This window comes from Acipenser ruthenus, chromosome 11 (genome assembly GCF_902713425.1).
Source record: "Acipenser ruthenus chromosome 11, fAciRut3.2 maternal haplotype, whole genome shotgun sequence".
Classification (NCBI taxonomy): Eukaryota; Metazoa; Chordata; class Actinopteri; order Acipenseriformes; family Acipenseridae; genus Acipenser; species Acipenser ruthenus.
In genome coordinates, this window is record NC_081199.1 from 31,137,835 (window position 1) to 31,161,987 (window position 24,153).

At 33.5% G+C, this 24,153-nt stretch overlaps 3 protein-coding genes and 1 pseudogene across 3 annotated transcripts; all 4 read right to left on the bottom strand.

The window, feature by feature from the left end:
* Window positions 1-35: 35 nt before the first annotated feature.
* On the bottom strand, window positions 36-2,863 carry LOC117427188 (homeobox protein Hox-D10a-like). Its single transcript, XM_034045641.2, has 2 exons — window positions 2,035-2,863; window positions 36-844 (listed from the first exon to the last, which is right to left on the bottom strand). The coding sequence occupies exons 1-2, from the start codon at window positions 2,762-2,764 to the stop codon at window positions 570-572; spliced, it is 1,005 nt and encodes a 334-aa protein (XP_033901532.1). The 5' UTR covers window positions 2,765-2,863; the 3' UTR covers window positions 36-569.
* Window positions 2,864-7,784: 4,921 nt separating this feature from the next.
* On the bottom strand, window positions 7,785-9,645 carry LOC117427013 (homeobox protein Hox-D11a-like). The gene is made up of 2 exons (XM_059032692.1): window positions 9,018-9,645; window positions 7,785-8,360 (listed from the first exon to the last, which is right to left on the bottom strand). The coding sequence occupies exons 1-2, from the start codon at window positions 9,610-9,612 to the stop codon at window positions 8,128-8,130; spliced, it is 828 nt and encodes a 275-aa protein (XP_058888675.1). The 5' UTR covers window positions 9,613-9,645; the 3' UTR covers window positions 7,785-8,127.
* Window positions 9,646-14,966: 5,321 nt separating this feature from the next.
* LOC117427014 (homeobox protein Hox-D12a) lies at window positions 14,967-16,505 on the bottom strand. The gene is made up of 2 exons (XM_034045350.3): window positions 15,900-16,505; window positions 14,967-15,627 (listed from the first exon to the last, which is right to left on the bottom strand). Exons 1-2 carry the CDS (start codon window positions 16,468-16,470, stop codon window positions 15,389-15,391), a joined length of 810 nt encoding a protein of 269 aa, XP_033901241.1. The 5' UTR covers window positions 16,471-16,505; the 3' UTR covers window positions 14,967-15,388.
* A 6,121-nt stretch (window positions 16,506-22,626) lies between these two features.
* On the bottom strand, window positions 22,627-23,829 carry LOC117426698 (homeobox protein Hox-D13-like; annotated as a pseudogene).
* Between the last annotated feature and the right edge of the window lie 324 nt (window positions 23,830-24,153).

Consider the following 24,153-nt stretch of genomic DNA (forward strand, 5'->3'; position numbering starts at 1 on the left):
AAACAACATTATTTGTACATATCATTTATTGGAGTTTTCATGCCACAAAACATGCATCAGAGTCACATCCATAATACTTACCACATATATTATAATGGGATATTTCTAAATCTGCTTAAGAACTAAACAGCAAATGAAGTGAAATGAAATGAAGAGTTACACGTTTAATTGTGACTTTATCCATACCTTAAACATGTGCTTTCATTCAAGTTTTGCAACATTAAAATGATTATAAAATGTGCAGTTTTGTGAACAGTATACTGCTGGTAATTACCGCTACAGTATTGAGGTGAATAACACAAAACAAAAACTCCTCAGGATGGGTTATGACATTACAATAATTTAAGACCAGGAGACAAAACCGGTCCATACCCTGTGTTAAAACATATTTAAGCAAAAGTACACGTATCTTTTAAATTCCCCAAAACAACTACAGAGAGACAAATAACACAACCGCCAAGTGACAAATAAAAGTCACCAGTGTGTAAAAAAACAAAACAAAAAAACAACACACATATTATTTAGTCCCCAGTGCACGTGGCTTACAGCTTGAATGTGCCCGTTTGTGCTCACGAGAAGGTCAGATTCGCGGTTAGTTCCCGGATTCGGTTCTCCCTGCTCATCTTTTTCAGCTTCATTCTGCGGTTTTGAAACCAAATCTTGACCTGTCTGTCGGTGAGGTTCACACTTTGGCTGATCTCTAGACGGCGCTCTCGAGTAAGGTACATGTTGAATAAAAACTCCTTTTCTAATTCCAGTGTTTGGTGTTTGGTATAGGGGCACCTTTTCTTTCGACCGCTCTTCGCAGTTAGCCAGTTGCTTGTTGGTTTATCTGTTTTGCATTCTGTCAGAATGAAAAAAAAACACATATAAAAAATAGATACACAAATAATATACATATGAACAAAGTAAGCGTTTAATTATATTATCACGCTTTATTAACAAAAACATTTACTCTTATCAACCCACATATGCGAGATGAAATATGTTAGTAATGTATTTTATTTTTTATGGCCTTCTAAAGGATATATGTCACAAAATCTTAGAGGTGAGGTAGGTCGTCAGATGTTAAACATATTATTTATTGGTTTAATATAGCCTGTGTATTGTGTATGATCATAGCCTAACATATCATGTGTTTAAGTTATAGCTATGACATGACGTTGGCTTATTTTAACATACAGGCGTTAAAATTAAAATAAAGCAACAGGTTAATAGGTTTATTCGCAGGTGGTATTTTAAATAATCTTGTTTTAAAACAATTAAGAAGTTTAGAGACTCAGAATTGCTAGATAAACTAGCATTCATTATACGAAAAACATGTTCCAAATCTAAATGCTGGCCATGTAAGGCAATATTTTGGCAGCTTGCACAAAAATTTAATTGAACGTTAACGTGTTATTTATGTGCAACTGTAACTTAGGTATGCAAACAGAAAGGCATCCACACAGCAGTTAAACCCAATATTCAAATTCACATAAATATTATAATGTATTGAAACCTTAAATCAGTTTTTTTTTGTTCTCCCTGTTTTGTGCTAAAACGTGTAATTCGGATATTATTTTTTTAAAATGAAGGTCCACTGATCATTAGTTTACGTGTCATTTGGAGATTTATATATATTTTTATATTGTACCACACAATTCTGGACATAATATAGTTTTATGAAAGTGAAATGTCTATAGATAGATAGGTAGATAGATAGATAGATAGATAGATAGATAGATAGATAGATAGATAGATAGATAGATTTAAAAACACATACACGACATTATGAAAAATGTTGATCATGATGTTAGACTGAACTGATATTACAATATATCATTTTTAATTAAAATGTAAACGTGTTGTGCTTTCCTGTGTATCAGCCTCCTGCAGCATTCTCTGTAAATACATTTTACTGCAACCCGAGTAAGGATACCATTAAACATTACGACTCTTAGGGTTGTTTGTGTTAGGTTTTATATTGGGTTTTATGGTGCTGTTGCGTTCGTATTACACCCCGACACGACTCAATCATTTTATTATACCGACCTTTCGTTTCCTTGTCTGGTACTCCTGGGCTGGAGTCAGAGGCTTCAGCAGAGCTGTTATTTTCATCTTGTGAACTCGACTTTGGTTCTACGCTTTCTACAGGATGGTGGGTCCTCGATGAATCTCGGGTACTGGGAATTTCAATTATTTTCTTTTCCGCTTCAGCATGAGAAGATTTGGAATGAATTTGAGTCAACTGCAGAATTGTCTTTGAACTCGTTTCTGAAGCGTGGCTGCACTCTTGTGTTTTCCCGGATGCGTAGGACTGGCTCAGCCTAAAATACCCCGGGACACGGATTTCGGGATTATCAACAGGACAGGATTCGGATATCAGGCTCGCGTAGGCGGGAATTTCACAAGAGCTGACCTTTGCTCTCTTGTCAGAATACATACAGCAAGTACTTTCTTCTTTTATATTAGATGGAAAAGTGCACGTGGGCATCTGTTGGGTGGCGGGTTGTTCTATTCTGCACGCTCTGGTCGGATCTGCCCAGTTATCTATCTGAGGTACATAAGAATGGACATTCATGCCCATGTTCTGGTGATTAATTTCTCCCCTTTTACCAAGAGACGGCAGTAGTCCACAGGTTTGCATTCCATAAATTCCCATTTCTGTGCTCGACGGCATGTACATATTGCTGCTGGAATAGAAACTATCACCCCTGCAAGCACTGATCAAAGAGTCAACTAAAAAGGTATTAGCAGCAGGAGAGCTGTTGGGAAAGGACATTTTGAAGAAGATTTTAAAGAAGAGAGAGATGTCCTTTATAGGCTGACATATCTGGCAAAACAATCCCTGTGTAATTCACGATGCCTCTGCACTACCACATGACAGCCAAACCAATGGAATTTGAAAATGGCCTTGAGACGCAGCCTCCCTTCCAGTCACGTGATCAGATGGTTCTTGGTTAAGATCTCAAATATGGTCTACAGCGACACCTAGAACGAGCACTTGAAATTGATTTCAACTGAAAAAGACAATTTGAACCCAAGCACTATCTTTTATGGGAACACTGCTATTTTCAAATGCATATTTATACTTGTTGCATATATGCTTTGAAATATTCCTATTAAAACTAACAATATGTGACTTGTTCTTATTTTAAGATTGCAGTATTCATTACATTAAAACTACAGTCAAGTCCAATATGCATTGTCTGTTTATAATATGTATATACACACACACACACACACACACACACACACACACACACACACACACACATACACATACATACATATTATAAATGTATATATATATATATATATGTATTCTTTATTTTTTAATGTTACATGTTTAGAATAACCATTAAAATACAGTTTGTGTATGTGTGTCTGTGTGTGTGTGTGTTTGTTTGTTTACTTGAATAAAAGGTGCAAGGCTTCCAAAACGCTTTAGTCTTCTTTACCTACGGTGCACATATTGAGACGTGCTATGATTTTGCAAAATACTAAGAAATAACGCATTTTTTTGGTCAGTCTGTATTGTCAATTTGTCGCATTTGTGCAGGTTTGGAACATGTCAATAGTCTTCAATAGTATGCATTTCTTTCAGTGAGCTTCGCCAATTCTGTTATAATGGAATGAATCTACGTTTTCTGTTACAGAACAAGTAAAAGCATTTGTGTCTGACACATTCGAGGTTGATGAATTTATGAATCCATATTAAGGAGAATCGATCAATATCATTCTCATCTGCATTCGTGAGCTTCCTGGTAATTTTCTTGCTCTTGAAGGTTTTCAGAGAGTTATATCTCCGGGTACGCAGTTGTTGAGGTATTTTATTAAGAAATCAATTGCAACTTTGTAAAGGATAAGATTAATAGTTATACATTCGCATAATGGTTCGCGTTTTGAATTATTGAAAATTATCCTATAGATTTTTTTTCCTCCGTGCTGACTTAAAAGGTATATATATATATATATATATATATATATATATATATATATATATATATATATATATATACCTTTTAAGTCAGCACGGTGGAAAAAATTATAAAATTATAAAAACAGTATTTTGGGAAGCCAGGTTGTTTCATTGTTTCATTCATTGTATTGTTTTATATAATTCACTTTATTAAGTATGTTAACTTATTTTACTATTAGATATGACTTTAAAAATAGAATGCCGAATTCTATTTAACTGTGAGGTTTTTAATATAAAATAAAACCATTTTAAAAAGTTCCTAAGATTCGCGATTAGTATCCACATAAGGGTTTTAAAAAACATAATAAACTATTTGGTACTTTTTTGTTTAAAAAAAAAAAAAAAAAAAAAAAAAAAAGAAAAAAGATAAAAAAAATTGAAAACCCGTCAAATCGGGCGGTGTGTGAAGTGAAGGTGATATTTCTTAAAATGGAGACAAAAACAGAGCTTTTAACTGCCTCGATAGTCTGTGCAGATAAATGTCTCTCCTAGTGCTATTGAAAGTATTTGATTTTGCAATCTCAACAAACCACTAATGTAGGTTCATTTTTAAAATGTATTTTAAATCTATCAAGAACTGAGTTATTTAAATGCACTTGTTATTCTGTCGGTATTCACCAAAACGATTCAGCACAGCACCTCCGATAATCAAAGTACGAAATATATAACGTATTCAGCAGATGAAACCTCGAAATAAAGATGTATAGTACACTTACATGTGATGGCTACACTGTTTTGTTTTGGATTTCCTGTAGTTCAGATATAACTTTACTGTCACGTCAACAACGCCTTAACGAACAGCTGCAGTCTTCTGGTATTTCTCTAAACATGCATGCCTTAGGCATAAAACATAATCACTTCTTGCATTAAGGAAATATAGCTTTCTTTCTTTCTTTCTTTCTTTCTTTCTTTCTTTCTTTCTGAGCAAACTGCCCGTCTGAATTTTGTTTATTGGACCTTAAAAATACCGACTTTTTATTGCTCAACGTCTGCCCATATCATGAACTACATAACGATACATGATCATTCATACAATAACGGCTGTGACTGTGGTTTAAAGCTTGCCTCAAATAACAAAAGTGATGATAGAGAACACACTTTGGCCACCAAACTTGTGAAGTACGTTTTATAGCATAATAAACTAAAATTGTGTTATCATATTATTTTGTGTTAGTCTAGTTGTAATCGTCAAAGAACTCTGCGAAATTGTTAATACAGGTTTTTATTTTTCGGTTGTCTGTGAAAAAAAGAATTATGGAACAAATAACAATAAAAAAATACCCTTCAAACACAAATATTCTAAGGAGGATGCTCTGATTATTTGTATTTAAAAATTAAATTAAGAACCAGCATACGTATTTAGGTGGAAAGGCATAGTATTTTCTTAAAATAAAAATAATGTGCAAAGGTTTTGAAATGCCTTTGTTTACTATAAATTTAAGGTGGTTTTAAATAAATAAAAATGAGTAAATGCTTTTAAGAAAACATGGTCCTATATTAAATCAAATTTCTTCTCCATTCTTGTAGTCGCTTAAATTAATCTAATAAGAAAAAGCTGAAGTTACAAATGATTTGACCACTGAAAATTAAGCCGATTATTTAAAAATGGTTCCTTGTGCTTGCCTTGAGCATCTTATTTATTGAACATGCTAAATTAATAATACGTGTGTGTGTGTGTGTGTGTGTGTGTGTGTGTGTGTGTGTGTGTGTGTGTGTGTATATTGAAACGCCCTCTTGTGGATTCAAGGTATATTACATATACTTCGGAATTTCCTTCACCTTAAAATACAAAGAACAATAAAACCGCGAAGATTTTAGAGCTACCTACAAGCCGGGCTTTTCAATACACTCACACGCCGTGTATAACATGCACGCGCCATTTGCAGACCATTTCAAGTATTTTGTAACTAAACATATGCAACTGTACAATTGGGTACTGTTTTAACGAGATCAACGAATAACACAAGCCTTAATAATGGCGTAAAACATCCTTATAACTTTCTCGCCATAGTTTTATTGTATTTACTGTATAAGCCTATTTATCTGCGCAGCATGCAGGCACATGCCACGTCGTCGCGTGCTGTATAGGATAGGATAGGCTACAGACAATTACATTATAGTTACTACACTTGGAACACCGATACGCTTTGAAGAAATACTCTTTTAAATGCGTTACGGTCCATAATGTTTAGTGTTAACGTCTAATGTTTTTTTTTGATAATGTGGGCTATACTGGAGTACGATGTATCCCCAAACACATCGCTAATTTAGTGTTTAAAGAACCGAGACCTGTAATTTAAACTGTGTGTGCCCTGTTCATAGGATGACAAAATAAATACAAAAATTATATATATATATATATATATATATATATATATATATATATATATATATATATATATATATATATATATATTTCTTTTTTGTAATAAATCTTAGGGACTTGACATGCAGCTTCCAAACAAAGGATATTTAGCATAATTCACATTCCTGAGGGTCCCATCTTTTGAATACGGTCCGTGAAATATGCTATTAATTGTATCATTTTCTTCATAAGAAAACATACTCCAAAGTCTTCCTTTTATTCAACGCTGCTGTAGACATTTGCTTTTCCAATAAATACACAACGGCATATTGTGGCGTAGGAGATTTTCAGAGGGCGTTGTTTTACTAAGAGAACAGCCACAAGGCGCCTATACTTATTCAAAAAGTTTAAAGGTGACGACCTTGACGTTATGGAAGTTCAAAGGCAAAAACTTTAGCATTTTTTTTATAGGCTACAGTATATACATCATTCGGTCTAAAACAATATCCCCTTTATGAAATCGAATAATCCTGTAAATGAAGTTAAATCGTGCTTCAATGGCATTCAAGGCCCTGATTCTCCAGCGCTTGCTTTGGGTGACACTGAGACCTTTAATCCTTCTTTTTTATTTCATTAACTTACACACGACGTAGCGAGAACACGAGCACTTCTCGTGATACGAATCACCGTTGTTTATATGATTTTATATCCATCATATTTTTACTTCTGTTGCGGGAGTCGATTTTGGAATGACCAGAAGGTGTAATAAGCCCTAAGGAGCTATTTACAGCTCTGGTCTTTATTGCGTTGTCTAGACAGTTCAAGGTTTTGTAAACAGCCTAATTGTCACGCTGCCTAAAACGAAGAAAAGATGTGTATCATAAACTTACTAAGGTCCAGAGATGGGAACTGTTCACCAAGATGTTTCTGTCATAAATAGTTGTTTTCCTCGGTCTCCCACGATCTTTGTAAACAAATACGACGTGTGTAACATATACTCACTCTTTGGACTACTTGTTTTGACATACAGTTATGTTATATCGCTAATATAGTCTCTACAGATACAATTTATAAACCGCGTACAAAAAAAAAAAAAAAAAAAAAAAGTAGTTGTAGGCCTATATGCAGTATATTTTATTGTGTGTGGAGAAGCTACAACATTGAAAAACAATAAGAGATTAGTCATTGTTTAAATATCATTTTAATAGTAACACACAGTGTACATGCTTCTGTGAAATCAAATCGTATACTTACTTTTAAAATGACACATCTAGCAAATTCTAATACATACAAATGATGCCAGTTGGTTCTACGAATGCACAGAATTAACGAAACGAGTACTATATATCTAGTTGTGTGTCTACCAATGTATGTGTGTGTGTGGTGTGTGTGTGTGTGTGTGTGTGTGTGTGTGTGTGTGTATATATATATATATATATATATATATATATATATATATATATATATATATATATATATATATATATAGGCTACACACACGCGCGCGCGCGCGCGTAGACACACAGCTAGATATAAAACTAATACACAACATTATATAAGAAACGAACATGTTGATTGTGGCGGGAAAGTCCTATAATTGTTCTGGCGTTGATAACATTTTTACACGTGAGGGACTTGTAAAGTGATCTTTTTCTCGAGGTAATAGGATTAAGTATCTAATACTATACGTTTGTGGGTTGCATAGTTGCTAAAGTTAGTCTTAGTCAAGTTTTCTTTCACATGTGTTTAGGTCAGTTGTAATTTCAAATATACTCCAAAGCTCAAAGAATGCGTCTATTCCCATTATTGCAGGTATTGATAGTAGCATATATGTCTGTTTTCACCTCCCCCTAATTTGTCAAAATAAAGGGTTCCCAGTAAAATACTGAAGCCGATCCCTGTTCAGTTTCTTTTCTTTCATTCTTCGGTTCTGAAACCAGATCTTCACTTGTCGATCCGTAAGGTTTAGCATCCTGGATAACTGCAGACGCTTTTCTTTGTTTATGTACACGTTGAAGAAAAATTCTCGTTCAAGTTCTCTTATCTGGTACTTGGTGTAGGGGCATCGCTTTTTTATTGATCTCGAAGGAGCTGAAGATGAAATAATGTCAAATTCAGTCAAGCACACAAAGGATCTATAATGTTAATGTCATTTTTGTCGAGGCTTACATTTAGAAAACTTACACATTTACACAGCATAATCCATATGCTTTATTAAACACTGAACAATGCCATATTGTTTTTATATACTTTTTGGATTATTATGACGCAATATATATGTCTGTTTTCACCTTTATCTAATTTGTCAAAATAAAGGGTTTCCAGTAATATACTGAAGCCGATCCCTGTTCAATATATATAATTTATATATATATATATATATATATATATATATATATATTGAACAGAGTTCTGGCTTTACAAACACAAAATGTATAATAACAGTCTATATTTGAATATTCCCTTTTATGTAAAACTCTGATGACAATGTTAATGCTAAATTCGCAAATGTCGTATTGTAAATGACTAAATAAGATTATATTATATGTCGTACATTCAGATCTGTATGTTTCTGAAATATTGTTGAAGCCCTCCTAAACTGCTTCCCGTCGTAAATATTTGTACAACAGTAAAACAAATCTTATAGGGTATATAAAAACCTTTGTATGCTTATAAAGATGCACATAAAATCAGAGCGACAAAGTGCTGGACTTGTACCCTAACCTCTAGTTTTATGCATGTACCTACTTGAGCTGCTGCTCTTTACTTCGGCGCAATTAGATAAAGGAGATTCTTCGTCGATGTTTTCGGTTGTGGGTTGCTTCTCCTGGTCTTTATAAGGAGTATCTCCCGGGAAACTGGACTCTGCATTTTCTGTCGAATGGCCAGCGTTTGTCTTTTCAGGGGTATTACCAGCAGTCTCAAAAAACTGGTCAAATCCTTGAGGAAGAACTCCGTTTCGTCCAACATTGGTGAAGAAATTGCATGATGCATCCGCGCTCCCTTGGTGACTATACAGGGGGTCATTCTTTCGAAACATTTCCGTTCTAGTCGATGACTGGATTCGATCTCTGTGCATTAGATCGTCTGTTGAGTAGTAAGAGGCATAGTTGCCTCTATAATGCCATTTACTAGGGTGTTCAAGTCCATAGTCTCTGAAAGCCACGTCCCGTATAGGTTGAACTTGTGTTATATTTGAAGAATAGGGACAATTTATTTGACACGAAGTAGTTTGTGGTAAAAACGATGACACTGTCGAAAAATCTGGTGCTGAGACATAATATGTACAACTCGGTAAATACATATTTGAGGCACAGTTGCTGCGATCATCAAACTCCGTCATGTCTCCTTTTTGCGTTTGTGAGTATGAATAGCCAGGCCTGCGTGTGTTAAACTTTGCCCATCTATTGCACTATAGGCGTGTGGACAGGATCCGTGAAGGAAAAAAAAAAAAAAAAAGAAATCGGAAACGTAAACTGACGCGCAATTCATCTTGATCGATTCTTGAGGTAATTGTGTCACGTGATCCGGCAAAGAAAATTACCATACATCAATATCAGGCATTAGGAACCATTTTGAGCAACTCGTATGAGACTAGAAGAGAATTCATTGGCTGCAGCAGCTTATAGAAAACCACAATTTAAATACTTTACATATTTTTTCAACCCTTTAGACTGTATTAAACAATCCCTGATATAATTAAAGATGACGATTTTAAAGATTCTACTTTGACTTATTCTTATACTGCCACTGCTGCTTCCCAGTTAAGCACATTATATATATTTGTAACAGGCTTGGAAGTGAATTTCTAATTTTAGTCTGGGTGCCACAGTAATACACTGAATACATAATGTGTTTGTGCATACCCTACTGCATATTAAGTGCCTCCAATTAGAAATAGCTCTTTTAATTACACAGGAAAAACAGCGAACGGGGGATTCATTTTTGTTTTAAATTTCACTATATATATATATATATATATATATATATATATATATATATATATATATATATATATATATATATATATATATATATATATATCAGGTAATAAAAGTATACACACACACACACACAAATCTACATCTAACATAATCACACAACTGTTTAACAAATTATAATAAACGAAATAGATTTTTAAATATTTAATTCTAGCATATGCATTATACAATACAGTTCATGTCGTATGTCATTTTATAACTGAGGAATAACAGGCTAACATTCAAATAAATAATCATTTTAAACAACAGACATGATGGCATTTTATTTGAATGGACTGCACAGCCCAACATCTTAAATACGTTTTAAACACTAGTAATTATTATCATTGAAATGAGCTTTGTTTTGTTTGTTTGTTTGTTTTGTTTTAGCTATCTACATTTACCCTCTAAGTGTTTAAAAACTGTGGCGCCATTAAATGCAATTATTATCCTATAGCCTAAATGCACATTAATGCAGGTACACATATCACATGCAGTTGGCTATAGGGGCCCCGCATAAGGCTATTATTATTATTATTATTATTATTATTATTATTATTATTATTATTATTTCATTAGATTAAATTAATACACTTTTTTTACATTGCCTTCTGTATATGTTTTAATATAAATGCGGATTTAGTCCTGTGGATTTATTGTACAGGCTAAACTAGCCTTTCATCAACATAAATCCCAAAACTAATTAGGACGCAAATTCCCTTTTGTCTTTTTATGGAAGTTTAATTTTCTTGGCGATAGGCCTATATACACTTTTCCTGCATTCAATGGAAACAAAAGAGAAACACTACGTTACCCCACAGTCTTCATAATGGAGAAGTCGATTTGGAATTCGAGCAGTCGATTTAGAATTCGAGAACTTTTACGAATAGAACAATTATATTAAGACATTACAATTTTTAAATAAGCATACTCACTGTTACTTTTATTGTAAATAGTTAAATGAAAGCCATTCTTAGGTTAAACAGCGGAAGCTTCACACTGCCAAGGACAAAACATATGTTCTGGCTTTGAACGTCTGTGGTCTGAGACTAGGTGCACCAGCAATCACTAACCGTCACCGATCAAATAATTTTATTACACAGACAAAAGGAAGGTCTCGTTTTATTGTTGTTTTTCAAAAAGAAAGACAGAAAGAACACAATAGAACCATTTAAAACACGGCACCAGCACGTTTCTCAAATGTTACACTAGTCACAAGTGCACTAAAAATAGGTTGCATTATACATGAGTTCTCCAAACCCTTTGTAAGTTATAATAAAAGTGAATATTTTAATTACAAATAAGAAATGAAAAAAAGGATAAAGAAATAAATGAACAATCTCTAACCAGGTAAACACGATATTCTAAAGGTTCTTTTAGTTATAGCTGCAGTAGTAAAGCTAATAATAAAAGTAGTGTTATATATTGTCTCTATTGTATTTTTTTTCTTTGGAAACAAGACAGCTAAGCAACAAAAAACCTTTGTAGCGGCTATAAACAATCATTTATCGACTTCTTTAGCTACAATAAAGGTTTTATATGGTAAAAAAATATTCTAAACAAATATATCTCATATTACTGTTACATAAGCTATTTTGAATTTCTTTTTTCTTTTACAAAGTTTTAAAAACTGTATTGAATGGAGAATTATTATTATTTTTTTTACCTTAATTTAATATGCACTTTCTCTTCCACTTCTCAAACAGATCGCCAGGAGATCGGCCGGTTTCTTATTAGTTTTTAGTATTGAAAACCTGTATGTTTTCAATACTATGTTAGGAGTGAAGAACAGTAGGTATTCCGGAGTTTTGTGCAACCCAAGGTACTAACTTGACCTTAACTTTGTAATGGCGCCCCGGTACCTGGAGAACACGAGCAGCCACTGTCTGACTCCTGTCATCAAAAGAAAAAGAAAGAAAAAGAAAAAATGACTGGAAAAAAGATTGCAAGTCATTTCACTTATTGCGTTCGGTGTTGTGGAATTGCAGTCTATTAAATAAAATATCACTTCTGTGAATTTTTCTTTTCATTGTGCCGAGCAGCCATACGCCACGTTTTAGGGGATCCCGTTCTGTCTAAGGCGTGCTTGCATTTACAGCAGCCTAGACCGATTATTTTGATAATTAACATTATTCCAACATTTTCATATGTTCAAAATATAGTAATATATATATATATATATCTTGTTGCTAAGACAATAGGTTCTTTTTTTGCTGGTGTATTACTAGTAAAAAGGTTCTTTTTTATAATAGTTTCAATATAAAATCATTTTTTAGTGTTTTTACCTGTAAATGGCGTGTTTTTATCAAGTTTTGTTATAAACATTTTGTTTTCTTTGGCTATCAAATTAAACTGTTTTTCTTTGACACCTCAGGCAAGTGTCTGATTTAGATACATTTCTTTGTTTTAATTTTGTAGGACGTGTAATACATTTGATTAACCATTTTGAAGTGAATGTCGAGCAGGGTATTGAAAGCTTAATATTTTCTCCCAATCATCTTCAGTCAGATTCCCATTTATATCTTAATGATTTTTGAATAATATAATGAACTAATTAATTAATTAATTAACTAATTAAGTTACTTTCTAAATAAACATTAATAAAAAACATAACAATATAGGCTCTATATTTAATGTTTGGATTCAGTTAGTGAAGTCACTGTTAAAAAAACAAACAAACATATTTGTCTTTGTTTTGTCAACCGTGAACTTTCTCCACATAGACTGTACTTGTATATAAAAGCGACCAAGCCTTTCACAAAATATGTTCCAATTTAATAAGTAGGCAAATGAACTACATCCTCTATATCACCTTAACATCGAATACTGTAAACTACCACCGAGCACATTTCTCTTTATTTCTCATCATCGCATCTGAGTTGTATCATTATTTTCTCAATGTACGCTATTGTTACTGGAACTATAAATACACATTGGCAACATACTATTAACTGATTTGAAATATGGCGTCCAAAAACACATAATCCGCTCTTCCAAATTTAAATAGGCAAAATCATTGAATCAAATGTAAAGGTATAAGGCACATATAATTATATCTTAAACAAGAAACAATTTTTTTATGCCTGCCTTCGAAATTATTTAATACCTCGCAAAAATCACCTATGCACACATACCTGTGCGTCTTATTATTATTATTATTATTATTATTATTATTATTATTATTATTATTATTATTATTATTATTATTATTATTACATGAATCCGTTACTCATTATTTATATATACTTTTCAATATATATTCTGTATTGGCTTGGCTTTCTTATGTTCTCCCATCTTCGGAGAGGAATTTTCTGTTAAAGAACTTAGTGTGTGCACGGAAGCTGTACACGGAGACACCCTCCACCTAGCCCCGTCGCTGACACACACAGCGGTTGTCACTGAAAGAACAAGAGTTATAACACATGTGTATAGATCTATGTGATTAAGATACGGACCATGTTGACAAAGCGTCCTTTGGAAGGAATATGTACAGTTCCATAGACTTCATATTAGAACGTGATACAGTTTTGCGAATATGATCTTTTGAATCATATTCGTGTGTGTGTGTGTGCGCGCGCTTATGTCTGTCTGTGTTCAAATGAGCGCGATAAAGTTAGATGTTTCTGTTTATTAATACACACATCTTAGAAATCCTGAAGCAAAAGGGAAAGCAACTGAACTAGACAAACGTTTCTAGCGATGCCTCTATCGGTGGTATTATAGCCGAGAAGTGTGTCTCAAGGTACGGCATATTTTCTTAGCGTTTGATCCAGCAAAATAAAGCAAATAGGCCTAGTTGTTTGGTCCTGTATTTACAGGTGTTTTCTCTTTTTAAAAAAAAACTGGCTTAATTGCAGACTGAGTATGCTTTGAAAATGGCCCTTATTTTCTAAGTAGTTTTACTTCATTGGCGCCTGTTATTTGAATTAAGCCTAGACGTAACAAAATATGTTAACTCCTTCCTGAGAATGCGCATTCTATAAAACTACGTCATAGATTTCAAGACTGTGAATCTGATATAGGCTAAACCTAGCGGGTCAGATCAGATGGGGTTTGAAATAAACCATTAACTGACCCTACTCTAAGCAAAAAGGAAATACAAAATCCATAATGTCTAATAATTTTAAACATATCTTATTGTTTATTTTATTTTAATTGTTTGAGAATACTTTAGACACAAAACAAACAACAACACAATACAAGTGTTACCAAATTCAACATTAATACACTGTAACTTGTAAAAGCAGGCCTACTAAATTGTGAATAAATTGTGATCAACTAAAATCTGCTGCATAAGAGTTATGTTTAACTTTTTCATTTAGTTTACAGAGATCTTGGTTACCTGTAGCTTCCCTGAGCTTGACAACAAGCGTAGTCATTTGAATGGAAAGGTGTATTAATGCAAACTGACACCGCGTCCTTTATTATTATTATTATTATTATTATTATTATTATTATTATTATTATTATTATTATTATTATTATTATTATTATTGGTAGTAGTAGTGATAGTAGTAGTAGTAGCGGTAGTAGTGTGTTGTTATCCACAAAACTATATTCCTTGATCTATTTATCAATTGATTTTTTCACATGCAGATACACTTTCAGACTTGCATACTGAAGGCATTATCTGAAATATTTGTCCACTTGACTTTGGATTATATGCTGTTTAAAGTACACTTGGAGTGACCACAAGATTGACAAAGTTAAGGCAGTACAAAATACATTTAATGAAATTAAACCTTTAAACATATGTATCATTTTATTGATAACGGACATTTTTTTTTTTTTTTAATAATAAAGATAGTACTTCTTGCATGCTGATTACACACTTTAAAAATGCATTGCTTGCATTTTCACTAATACTTATTTGTTTCTACTTCATTAGCACAAAATATTGACACATATAACAATACAATGACTGCGGCATAGCAGCACCTGTGAGGTATATTTTGTTTTCTTAATTTACATTAGTGACGTATAACATTTTAACACGAATATGAAACCGTGAAGCGATGTCCATTGTTAACGTTGAATCTTTTGACGGCTTTAATGTTGTCCTGTTTTCTACAAATCAATTTCATTTTTTGTAGTGTCCAGAGCTCATTCTGAAATCTGCAACTGTTTTTGCAAATAACTTTAGTACATAGAGAATGCGTGCTCACGCATTGTTAGTCTTTTCTTTTTCATTCTTCGGTTCTGGAACCAGATTTTAACTTGCTGGTCGCTTAAATCCAGCCTATCAGATAGTTCTTTCCTTTTCTGTCTGTTGATAAACTCGTTCATAAGAAATTCATTCTCGAGTTCAGCGAGCTGTGGTTTGGTGTACGGTTTTCGTTTCTTTCTTGATCTTGATTGAGTCGGACACCAAGGCGACTCTAAAACAAACAAACAAACAAACAAACACATTTTAATACCAGGGCTTAAAGTCAAGATTAAAGACATTGACATCACCATAAATACTGTTAACAAATGCGAGTATTACACACATATAGTTTAATATATAGCTACCAATATTCTGAAACATTTAATAAATGAGTTTTGCCTGTATAAAATGTGTCATTAATGAGTATGTGCATGCATATTACAAATAAGTGATTGTTGGACTAAACGTCATCTTTAAAATTAGAAAACAGTAAGGCATTCATACCATCAGATAAGGACGCTCGGGTGCATGGCTGGTTTGAAGGTGATAGCATTGTCATGTTTAAGTCGACAGACTGTTTGATGCCCTCGCTTATTGCTTGGTTACTGGTATGCAGTTCACTGTGGGCAGATGACCCGTGAGGCAGCCTTTCAAAATTAGAAAAATCATATTTGGCAGAGCTGGCGTTGGCAGAATTAAGTCCGTGCTCGCTTGAGAAAGATGGAGATCGTCTACACGGTTCCTCTGGTTTGAGGCTTGCGTTCTGGAAGTAGTATTTACCGGTGTCTTCCAATGATCCTTTGTTGTGGTTGCTAGGGTTAGTACTTAGTGGTACAGAATTGGTCAAAAAAGGTTGAGAGTAGCCACTGAAGGCGCGGCTCTGTGGCGGAGAAGTGCAAGAACTCGGGGGAGTCCACGGGAGCGAGCACACCTCTCTCCGGGTGTAAGAAATCGGGGGAAGCCCTGTTAGCTGAGCTCCATTTCCCCGTAAATTTGGAAAATAAAAGGAGTCCGGGGAAGGGTAATTCAAAAGAGAGCCAACATAGCCAGAACTGAGAAGATTACGCTCACACATTTCTGAGGAGCTTGACCAAAGCTTCCTGCTGCCCTTTTTAGCTTTTACTCGGGAATGGAAGATTGGTGACAGATGATTTGCTTAGAGTGCAGCACGTGTTCCCTCCTGCTTTTCCAGCCTCGCCCACACACCCCCTGGGTCTGCTGGAAGGACACCGCAGATCTAAATAAACTTGGACGCAAAAATTATATAACCAAACGAACAATTTCTAATAATTTATTTAAAAGTAAACTGGTAATTAATTTGCATATATATAACTATGGCCAAACATTTTGCATCAGCTAGAATTTTAAGATTGAGACATACTTAAAAAATAAAAAAAATAAAAACAAAAATAATAACTATATGCACATTAATTTGATATTTTATTTAACATCAGAGAAACTACAAAATGATATCGCAAAAGTCTACCAGAAGCCATAATAGTAGTACAGTATTTCATGTTAGATTTTTCTATTTGTGTCAGTTTTTTTGTATATGGAAAACTACAACGCGGCATGTAATTCCATTTGTTAACGTAGCATTATTCAGCAGGTTTCATTGGACTTTATTAAGCAAAATTAGTTAAATATATATATAGGCGATGCACAACTTTTGGCCATTGCTGTATATTGTATATATTAATGATACGATACAAAGGTCCTATTATATTATTTTTGACTCTTTTTACTATTTCATTAGACATATTTTTACAGATATGTACAAACTATCGCCTATGTATTCCACACACACACACACACACACACACACACACACACACACACACACACACACACACACACACACATATGTATATATATATATATATATATATATATATATATATATATATATATATATATATATATATATATATATATATATATATATATATATATATATATATATATAGACACACACACTCACAATCTCCAACTAAAACCGCTCTGGATGTTAGAATAACATATTTAAGGTAGGAATCCCACATTTAAGAAACTATTGTTATTAAAGACATGCGGCCGAAATAGATAGATAGATAGATAGATAGATAGATAGATAGATAGATAGATAGATAGATAGATAGATAGATAGATAGATAGATATATATATAGATAGATAGATAGATAGATAGATAGATAGATGTTATTATTATCCCATCCGTTAGTTCTTATTTTCTGTAGTATCATGTATATGTTTATACACGGTACTGATAACAGCGGGATATTAGTTTGTTTTTTAGGCTATACTTTTTGTAAATGACTATGGAAAGGCGGGGAAGCAGTCGTTCAAAAATAGGACCGGTCCTCACACTTTTTGTAAAGGTGAAGCAGGTAGAATGCCTTAAAGCCTGTTAAAAAGAACATCTGGAAAGCTTTTCCGATATTTTATAAATTGAAATGCATTTGATTAATTTGCGTTTCTCCGAGCGCAATGAATAGTTCCAGTAGACCAACTATATTTTACTTATACTTGAATGGATATATTTCACTACATTGCATTCTATTTAATTATTAACGCGATTATTTAACAAAAACAGTGTTTTGACCAACATTCATATTTTGTTTGCTTTCTATATAATTAAAATTAATTTAAAAAATAAGTGTTCAGGACCCTATTTGAACTAAATTACAGTGACAAGGGATTACTTAACTAGCCTATTTAAAATGAATTGGTATTCTTTTAAAACAAATCTAATCCTCCTCCACTTTAACAATATATATTACTTAGAGAATTGTATATAGCCTATTGCACTAAAAGTATATGGTATTATACCTTAATAAATAATTCTAGTAGCAGACATAGAAAACACCGCCTTCACAAAATAGCTCAGCCTCGTAGACATCACGGAAAACATAAAAGTTATATTTTCTGTATTAAATACCGTAGTATTTCTTACCTTGTTTTTTTAATCTTCACATACACTGTTTAATTTCTATCCGTTTATCTGTTGTGCGGAGCTAGAATCCTTTAGCAAGAGCAGACAAAATGCTAATTGTCAACAAGCTCGCCGGAAAGAAATGCGACAGTTCAGCCTCCTCGTTTTTTTTTTTTTACGAGTCTGTAGAAGTCAGGCTTACTAAGACTAGATATTTTAAAACTACACGCAAATATCTAGGGCCCATAAAATGCACCATATAGGCAAAAATATAAACATCGTATTCTTGATCAAATTTGTATCCATGTTTAACAAAGCGATAGTTCAAGGTCAAAGTCAAGATAAGAGTATAGGCCTATATGTTTATCCATTAAGCTATATTCGCTTCCCTATGGATGTAAATAATCACATGGGCTAGATATCGTGTACACCAGGTATACATACATACATACATACATACATACATACATACATACATACATACTACTACTACCAAATAATAATAATAATAATAATAATAATAATAATAATAATAATAATAATAATAATAATAATAATAATGTAAAGAACTGTAAGCTATCGGAACTCTGCTTTTGTCAGCTGTTTACGGTATAATTCATGTAAAAAAATAAAGATCTATTATTTTCCTCGCTCTCCTAGCACCTGTTTAAACTAGTTCTGTATTGCTTCATCACATTGTCTGATAAAGACTGAAGGGTGTTAGTTTTGTTCATGTGACTGTGCTGTGATTTAATTTGAGAACAATTTAGATTTTCAGTGTGAAAGCTGTTTCTATTGTTAATATTTATGACAGTGAAATTATTTATTTTGTGACGTTTGCGTAAGCAAGATTATCAAGGTAAAATCGATTGCGTTTAACACCTCCTGATAGCAAAGCGAAATAGCGCGTCAGCTCTGAACACATTAGTCTGCCTTATTAGTCTATGGAACAGGGCTGAGACACAGGAGTTGTTTTTACAGTGTTCATCCAGAAGATGGCGTAGTAGGCCAATGAATTGCAGACTATTTTCATTATTTATGAACATGATTGAAGTCAAGGTCAAAGACTATGAATGCGTGTCAATGTCAGCGATAAAAAATGACGTCAGGATACAGGGCGGTCTTTAACTACTTTAGGAATAATATTTTAAAAATGATTTGTGAAACAAGAATATAAAAATCACTTGGCCCAATTTGATGGTAACAACAGTAAGCATACAAACCTGGGGTAGGGTAGGGTAAGAGGCATCCTTTAAGGAAAATGCCATATTTGTCATATAAACGAATGTACATTTAACCCCTTTTTATATTCTAAATAAACTTATATGTAACCTCCATATCTGAGTATATCATAAATGCACACACACACACACACACACACACACACACACACACACACACACACACACACACACACAAAGGCAGACATTGTGTTTTTATTAATTTAAAGCCTGTGCATAATTAGCACCCACACAAACACAACATTATCATGAAGCCAATAGCTCCATTCATAATTTTAATACCCCCCTTGAACCTGCAGGCCTCACAGTGTTCACACAATGCAACCAAATTGAAAAAAAATATTATAAAAATTAATCATAAAAGTACAAAAGTTTGAGACATTCTCACATGTGGTTGTCTGTTAAGCTGCAAAACCTGGTAGCAGGTGTGAGAGGGAGGCAATCACCTCAAACGGATTATGGCTGATTACATCATTTCCTGTTAGCACCAGGACAAAAAAGCCTTTTACCCCACGTAGGCCTCTTGCCCCACTCTACCCTACATACATAGACATACATGCTTACATAGCTTGCGTGGGACTTTACCACCTCAAAATGTATTTCCTATCCCTTGGGACAATTCATCTCCCAAACATGAACTGGGGGATCTTTGCACAATTGACTTACAATATGTGACATTTTTGAAACTATATATAGGTCGTTTTTTGTTTGTTTTGTTGAGTAATTAAACGGTAGACCTGCTTTTTGAAAACAAAAACCTGCTGATATGTTTTGTTCTTTTAAACCATACAACATATCAAACGCAACCAGTCATGCAGTTAGTTTACAAAATGTTTCCTTTTTGAAGTTGCACTGCTATTCGCAATAAGGAAAGGCAATTTAGTAACTTTGTTTTGATTGTAATAAACAAAGGTCAATTCCCATAGTAAAACACGAGAAGCGATGATCTTTGGAGCTGTTTTACATGGTGTTGCAAACATGTATGCGAATACTATTCATATACATTCAACATTCGAAACGTGTTCAATCCACAATTCATGGTCTAGGAATAGAAAATAGTTATGTATAAAGTCGTTCTACTTGAGAACATATATTTTGTGTGTTGCTTTTTGAAAAAATAGTATTCTCGCGTACAACAAATTAGCTTCTTTTTTAAAAAAAAATTGTTTGTTAAATTGTATTTTAATGCATAACAATGTATTAGCGAAGCAAGCCTTTTGTGGACCACCTGTTTGGCAAACGATATGGATTATGTATCGACCAACGTGGAAATTGTTGATATTTCAACATTCAGACTTGACTCTCTTTGGAACAGAGTAGTTTTCGCTGTTTTAAAAGTAATCATTAGGAATAACAGAGCCTTTAGCTTTTGCACTATTTTATTCTTAAAGAATTCTGGAGTAGCATATACAATTGTTGTATGATGCTCTATAATTAATATTTTGAATATGAATCTCTGGCAGTGTAAGATTGTGTGTAATGATATTTCCCCATGCTTAAGAAACTGCGTATTTTAACATTGAGGAGTTGTGAAAAACGCATCACAAATGTGTGTACAAATTGTAATAGTTAATAATGTTGATGAACAGTCTGCAAAGCAGATATGCGTCTGAAGAAGCAGGCAGCGTGGAATGAAGACCTGTATTATCACCACTACGCGTTTACGTAACTTATGCCGTTTTTCATAGTTGCTATTTAGACATACTCGGGGGATTCATTGTAGTCTATTGATTTTTAAATTACATACGTATAAATGTATACTTTATTTTTCCGTTGTGTATTCGATTTATGTCTATTCAACTATTTTATCCGCATTTAAATGATCTATTTTTTATAATAACTAGGCCTCTGTGACTAAATAACTAAAAATAAAACTTAAAGAAGCTTAAATAAATACAGTCACATTTCACAAACATCAATAAACGTGGAACTGAAAAATGTAATAAAATTTAAAATGAAAAATTCTGATATTTTCACGCGATATTAAAGGACCCAAGGGCTTAATTTTCTATAGGTAGTTCTTATTATTTTTTTTATTGAGGTTAAAGCTGAAAGCAACAAGATTGAACAATACAAATTAAGTACTTCATTGAAGCGTATACACATAAACAATCCAATTTTCATAACATGTTAACATTATATCACACCTTCAAAGATTCTGTATTCAAAGAGAATTACACATTTTTGTGAAATTATATATATATATATATATATATATATATATATATATATATATATATATATATATATATATATATATATATATATATACGTATCAAAAAGAATAAAAACAAAAACTAGACAATTAAAATTTATATGACAGAACAGCTTGTTACCGGTAAAAAAAAAAAAACTTATCCGGTTGGTATTATGAAGCAAGGACTAAAGTTTGTCCTTGCAGGATGCATTAAAGCGCCGACTTCTTAGGTTCGCGGTGATCAACATGTACGCTGATTTAAATGTATTTTACCAATTTAGAGGCTTTAGTTTCTGTCTTGTTATAACGGGGATTCTATAGCCTCCATATCCAATAAGTGTGTGTTTGTTTTCCTATAGAACACAATGCAGAATGAGCAATATATGCACAGACATGCTTTGATACGGGTAGAACAGCACGATACACGCAGAAAATTGCCTAGTTGACTTGTTGCAGAGAAATCAGCTAAAGCGGTAGTCCATTGAGTTCATTCATTACTTTGATCTAAGACATCAAATGCCATACAAAAACAAATAATAACACGTTTAGGTGACGATATTGAAAATGATACACAGTGGATGAATAGGCATGGATTGTGTATGTAAATAACTGGGCAATTATAAATGGGTTCTGTGTTGCATTGTTTAATTACATGTACTTGCAATTCCACCAGCAGCCTAATTTCCATAGAGCAGGAGACAATGGAAACGAATTATTACAAGAAAAAAAATAAAATAAAATAAAATAAAAGACGGAAACAGAAAAACTTAACAGGCATACATTATATATATATACACACACACACACACATGATACAACATTTCACAGTGATTGTAGTCTTTGAAAAATGGAAATAACCCGGTAAGTGTTTCTGTGTGTTTTTCTCTAACTTTATTTCACTGAGTGATATTCAACTACAAAGTCTTTAAGATTTGAATCCATTTTCTTATCCTTCACCCTTCGATTTTGAAACCAAATTGTGACTTGTCTTTCTGAGAGGTCGGTTGATGTTGAAATCCTTCGCCTCTTATCTTTGGTAATGAACTTGCTAATAGCATATTCGCGTTCAAGTTCCCTAAGCTGCAGTTTTGTATTACGGCACCCTTTCTCCCACGTCGATAAACATTAGCTTGTGGTTGGTTGAACTCGATCTCCCCTAAAACAGAAAAGAATCAAAGAATGCATTATTTACCCCTGTTAATACTTGATCGTATGTTCAGGTTCCTTTAAAAACAAAATAAGTAGTTTTAAATGTTTAATATCACTCCCTATTATCTCCATATTAAAGAGTGCTGAGCAGAATATAATGGGTCACTAAAGACAGGCTCCTAATTATTATTATTATAATTATTATAATTATTATTATTATTATTATTATTATTATTATTATTATTATTATTATTATTATTATTATTATGTTCCAGACCTTAGGCAACGTCCAAGGCTGGTAGCCCTCCATTTGTATTAGCGCCTCAGGCCTCGGATCACTGGGAGCAGTTCGTGCTGGTACCACTGGTACATCAATGTACCCTGGAATCTGCGGGTATGAACCTGTGTAGCCTGGATAGCATGTCAATTCCTTAGTCCTTTGCGGTATTTCGTTACAGTTTATGTACTTCTCCATTGAATATTCGCCAATAGGCGCATGTGCTGTTTGTTTCATTGCGTTCTGTTGGACTCCAACACCATGGGGCATTTTGTAACCATAACAACTATTTCCAAAATGACAACCGTAACCGATAGACGTGTTGGGAGAGGCTCTAGAGTCTGCCCGAGGTGGAAACCGATTTACGGAATGCTCGGAGCTTAGAGGGTTTGACCGGTTTGCTATTGAGTATGTGGTTGACGCTGCTGCAATCTGGTTGGAATGAGCTCCAAAAACAGAAGGCAAAACACTCCTGCACTGATATGAGGAATTATCCTCTCCCGCTCCTTCCATTACTCCTGCGTATGTTTCCGTACGCGCTCACAACAGTTGTCCACGATGGACATGGCAGAAGTCTTGACATACTCCGAGTTCTAACAGAGCTTTGCGGTACCTTGTACAGACCATCCTCTGATGTGGAGAGATACGCTTATTATTATTATTATTATTATTATTATTATTATTATTATTATTATTATTATTATTATTATTATTAGTTGAATTAGTTAAACTAATTGCAGTACTATGTCAAACGAGCATCTGGTTGGTTAGACATAGTCACATGATATGCAAATCAGCTGACTAATAGCAGTAACTTCAGGACTACCTTCTTTAGTCTCTTTCCAAACTCTGCTACGTATATATTATTAAGCAGTCGGGCAACGTATATCACTGAATAATATGTATCCTCCATTCATGGCTGTATATATACAGCTATGGCCAAATGTTTTGCATCGCTCTGTGG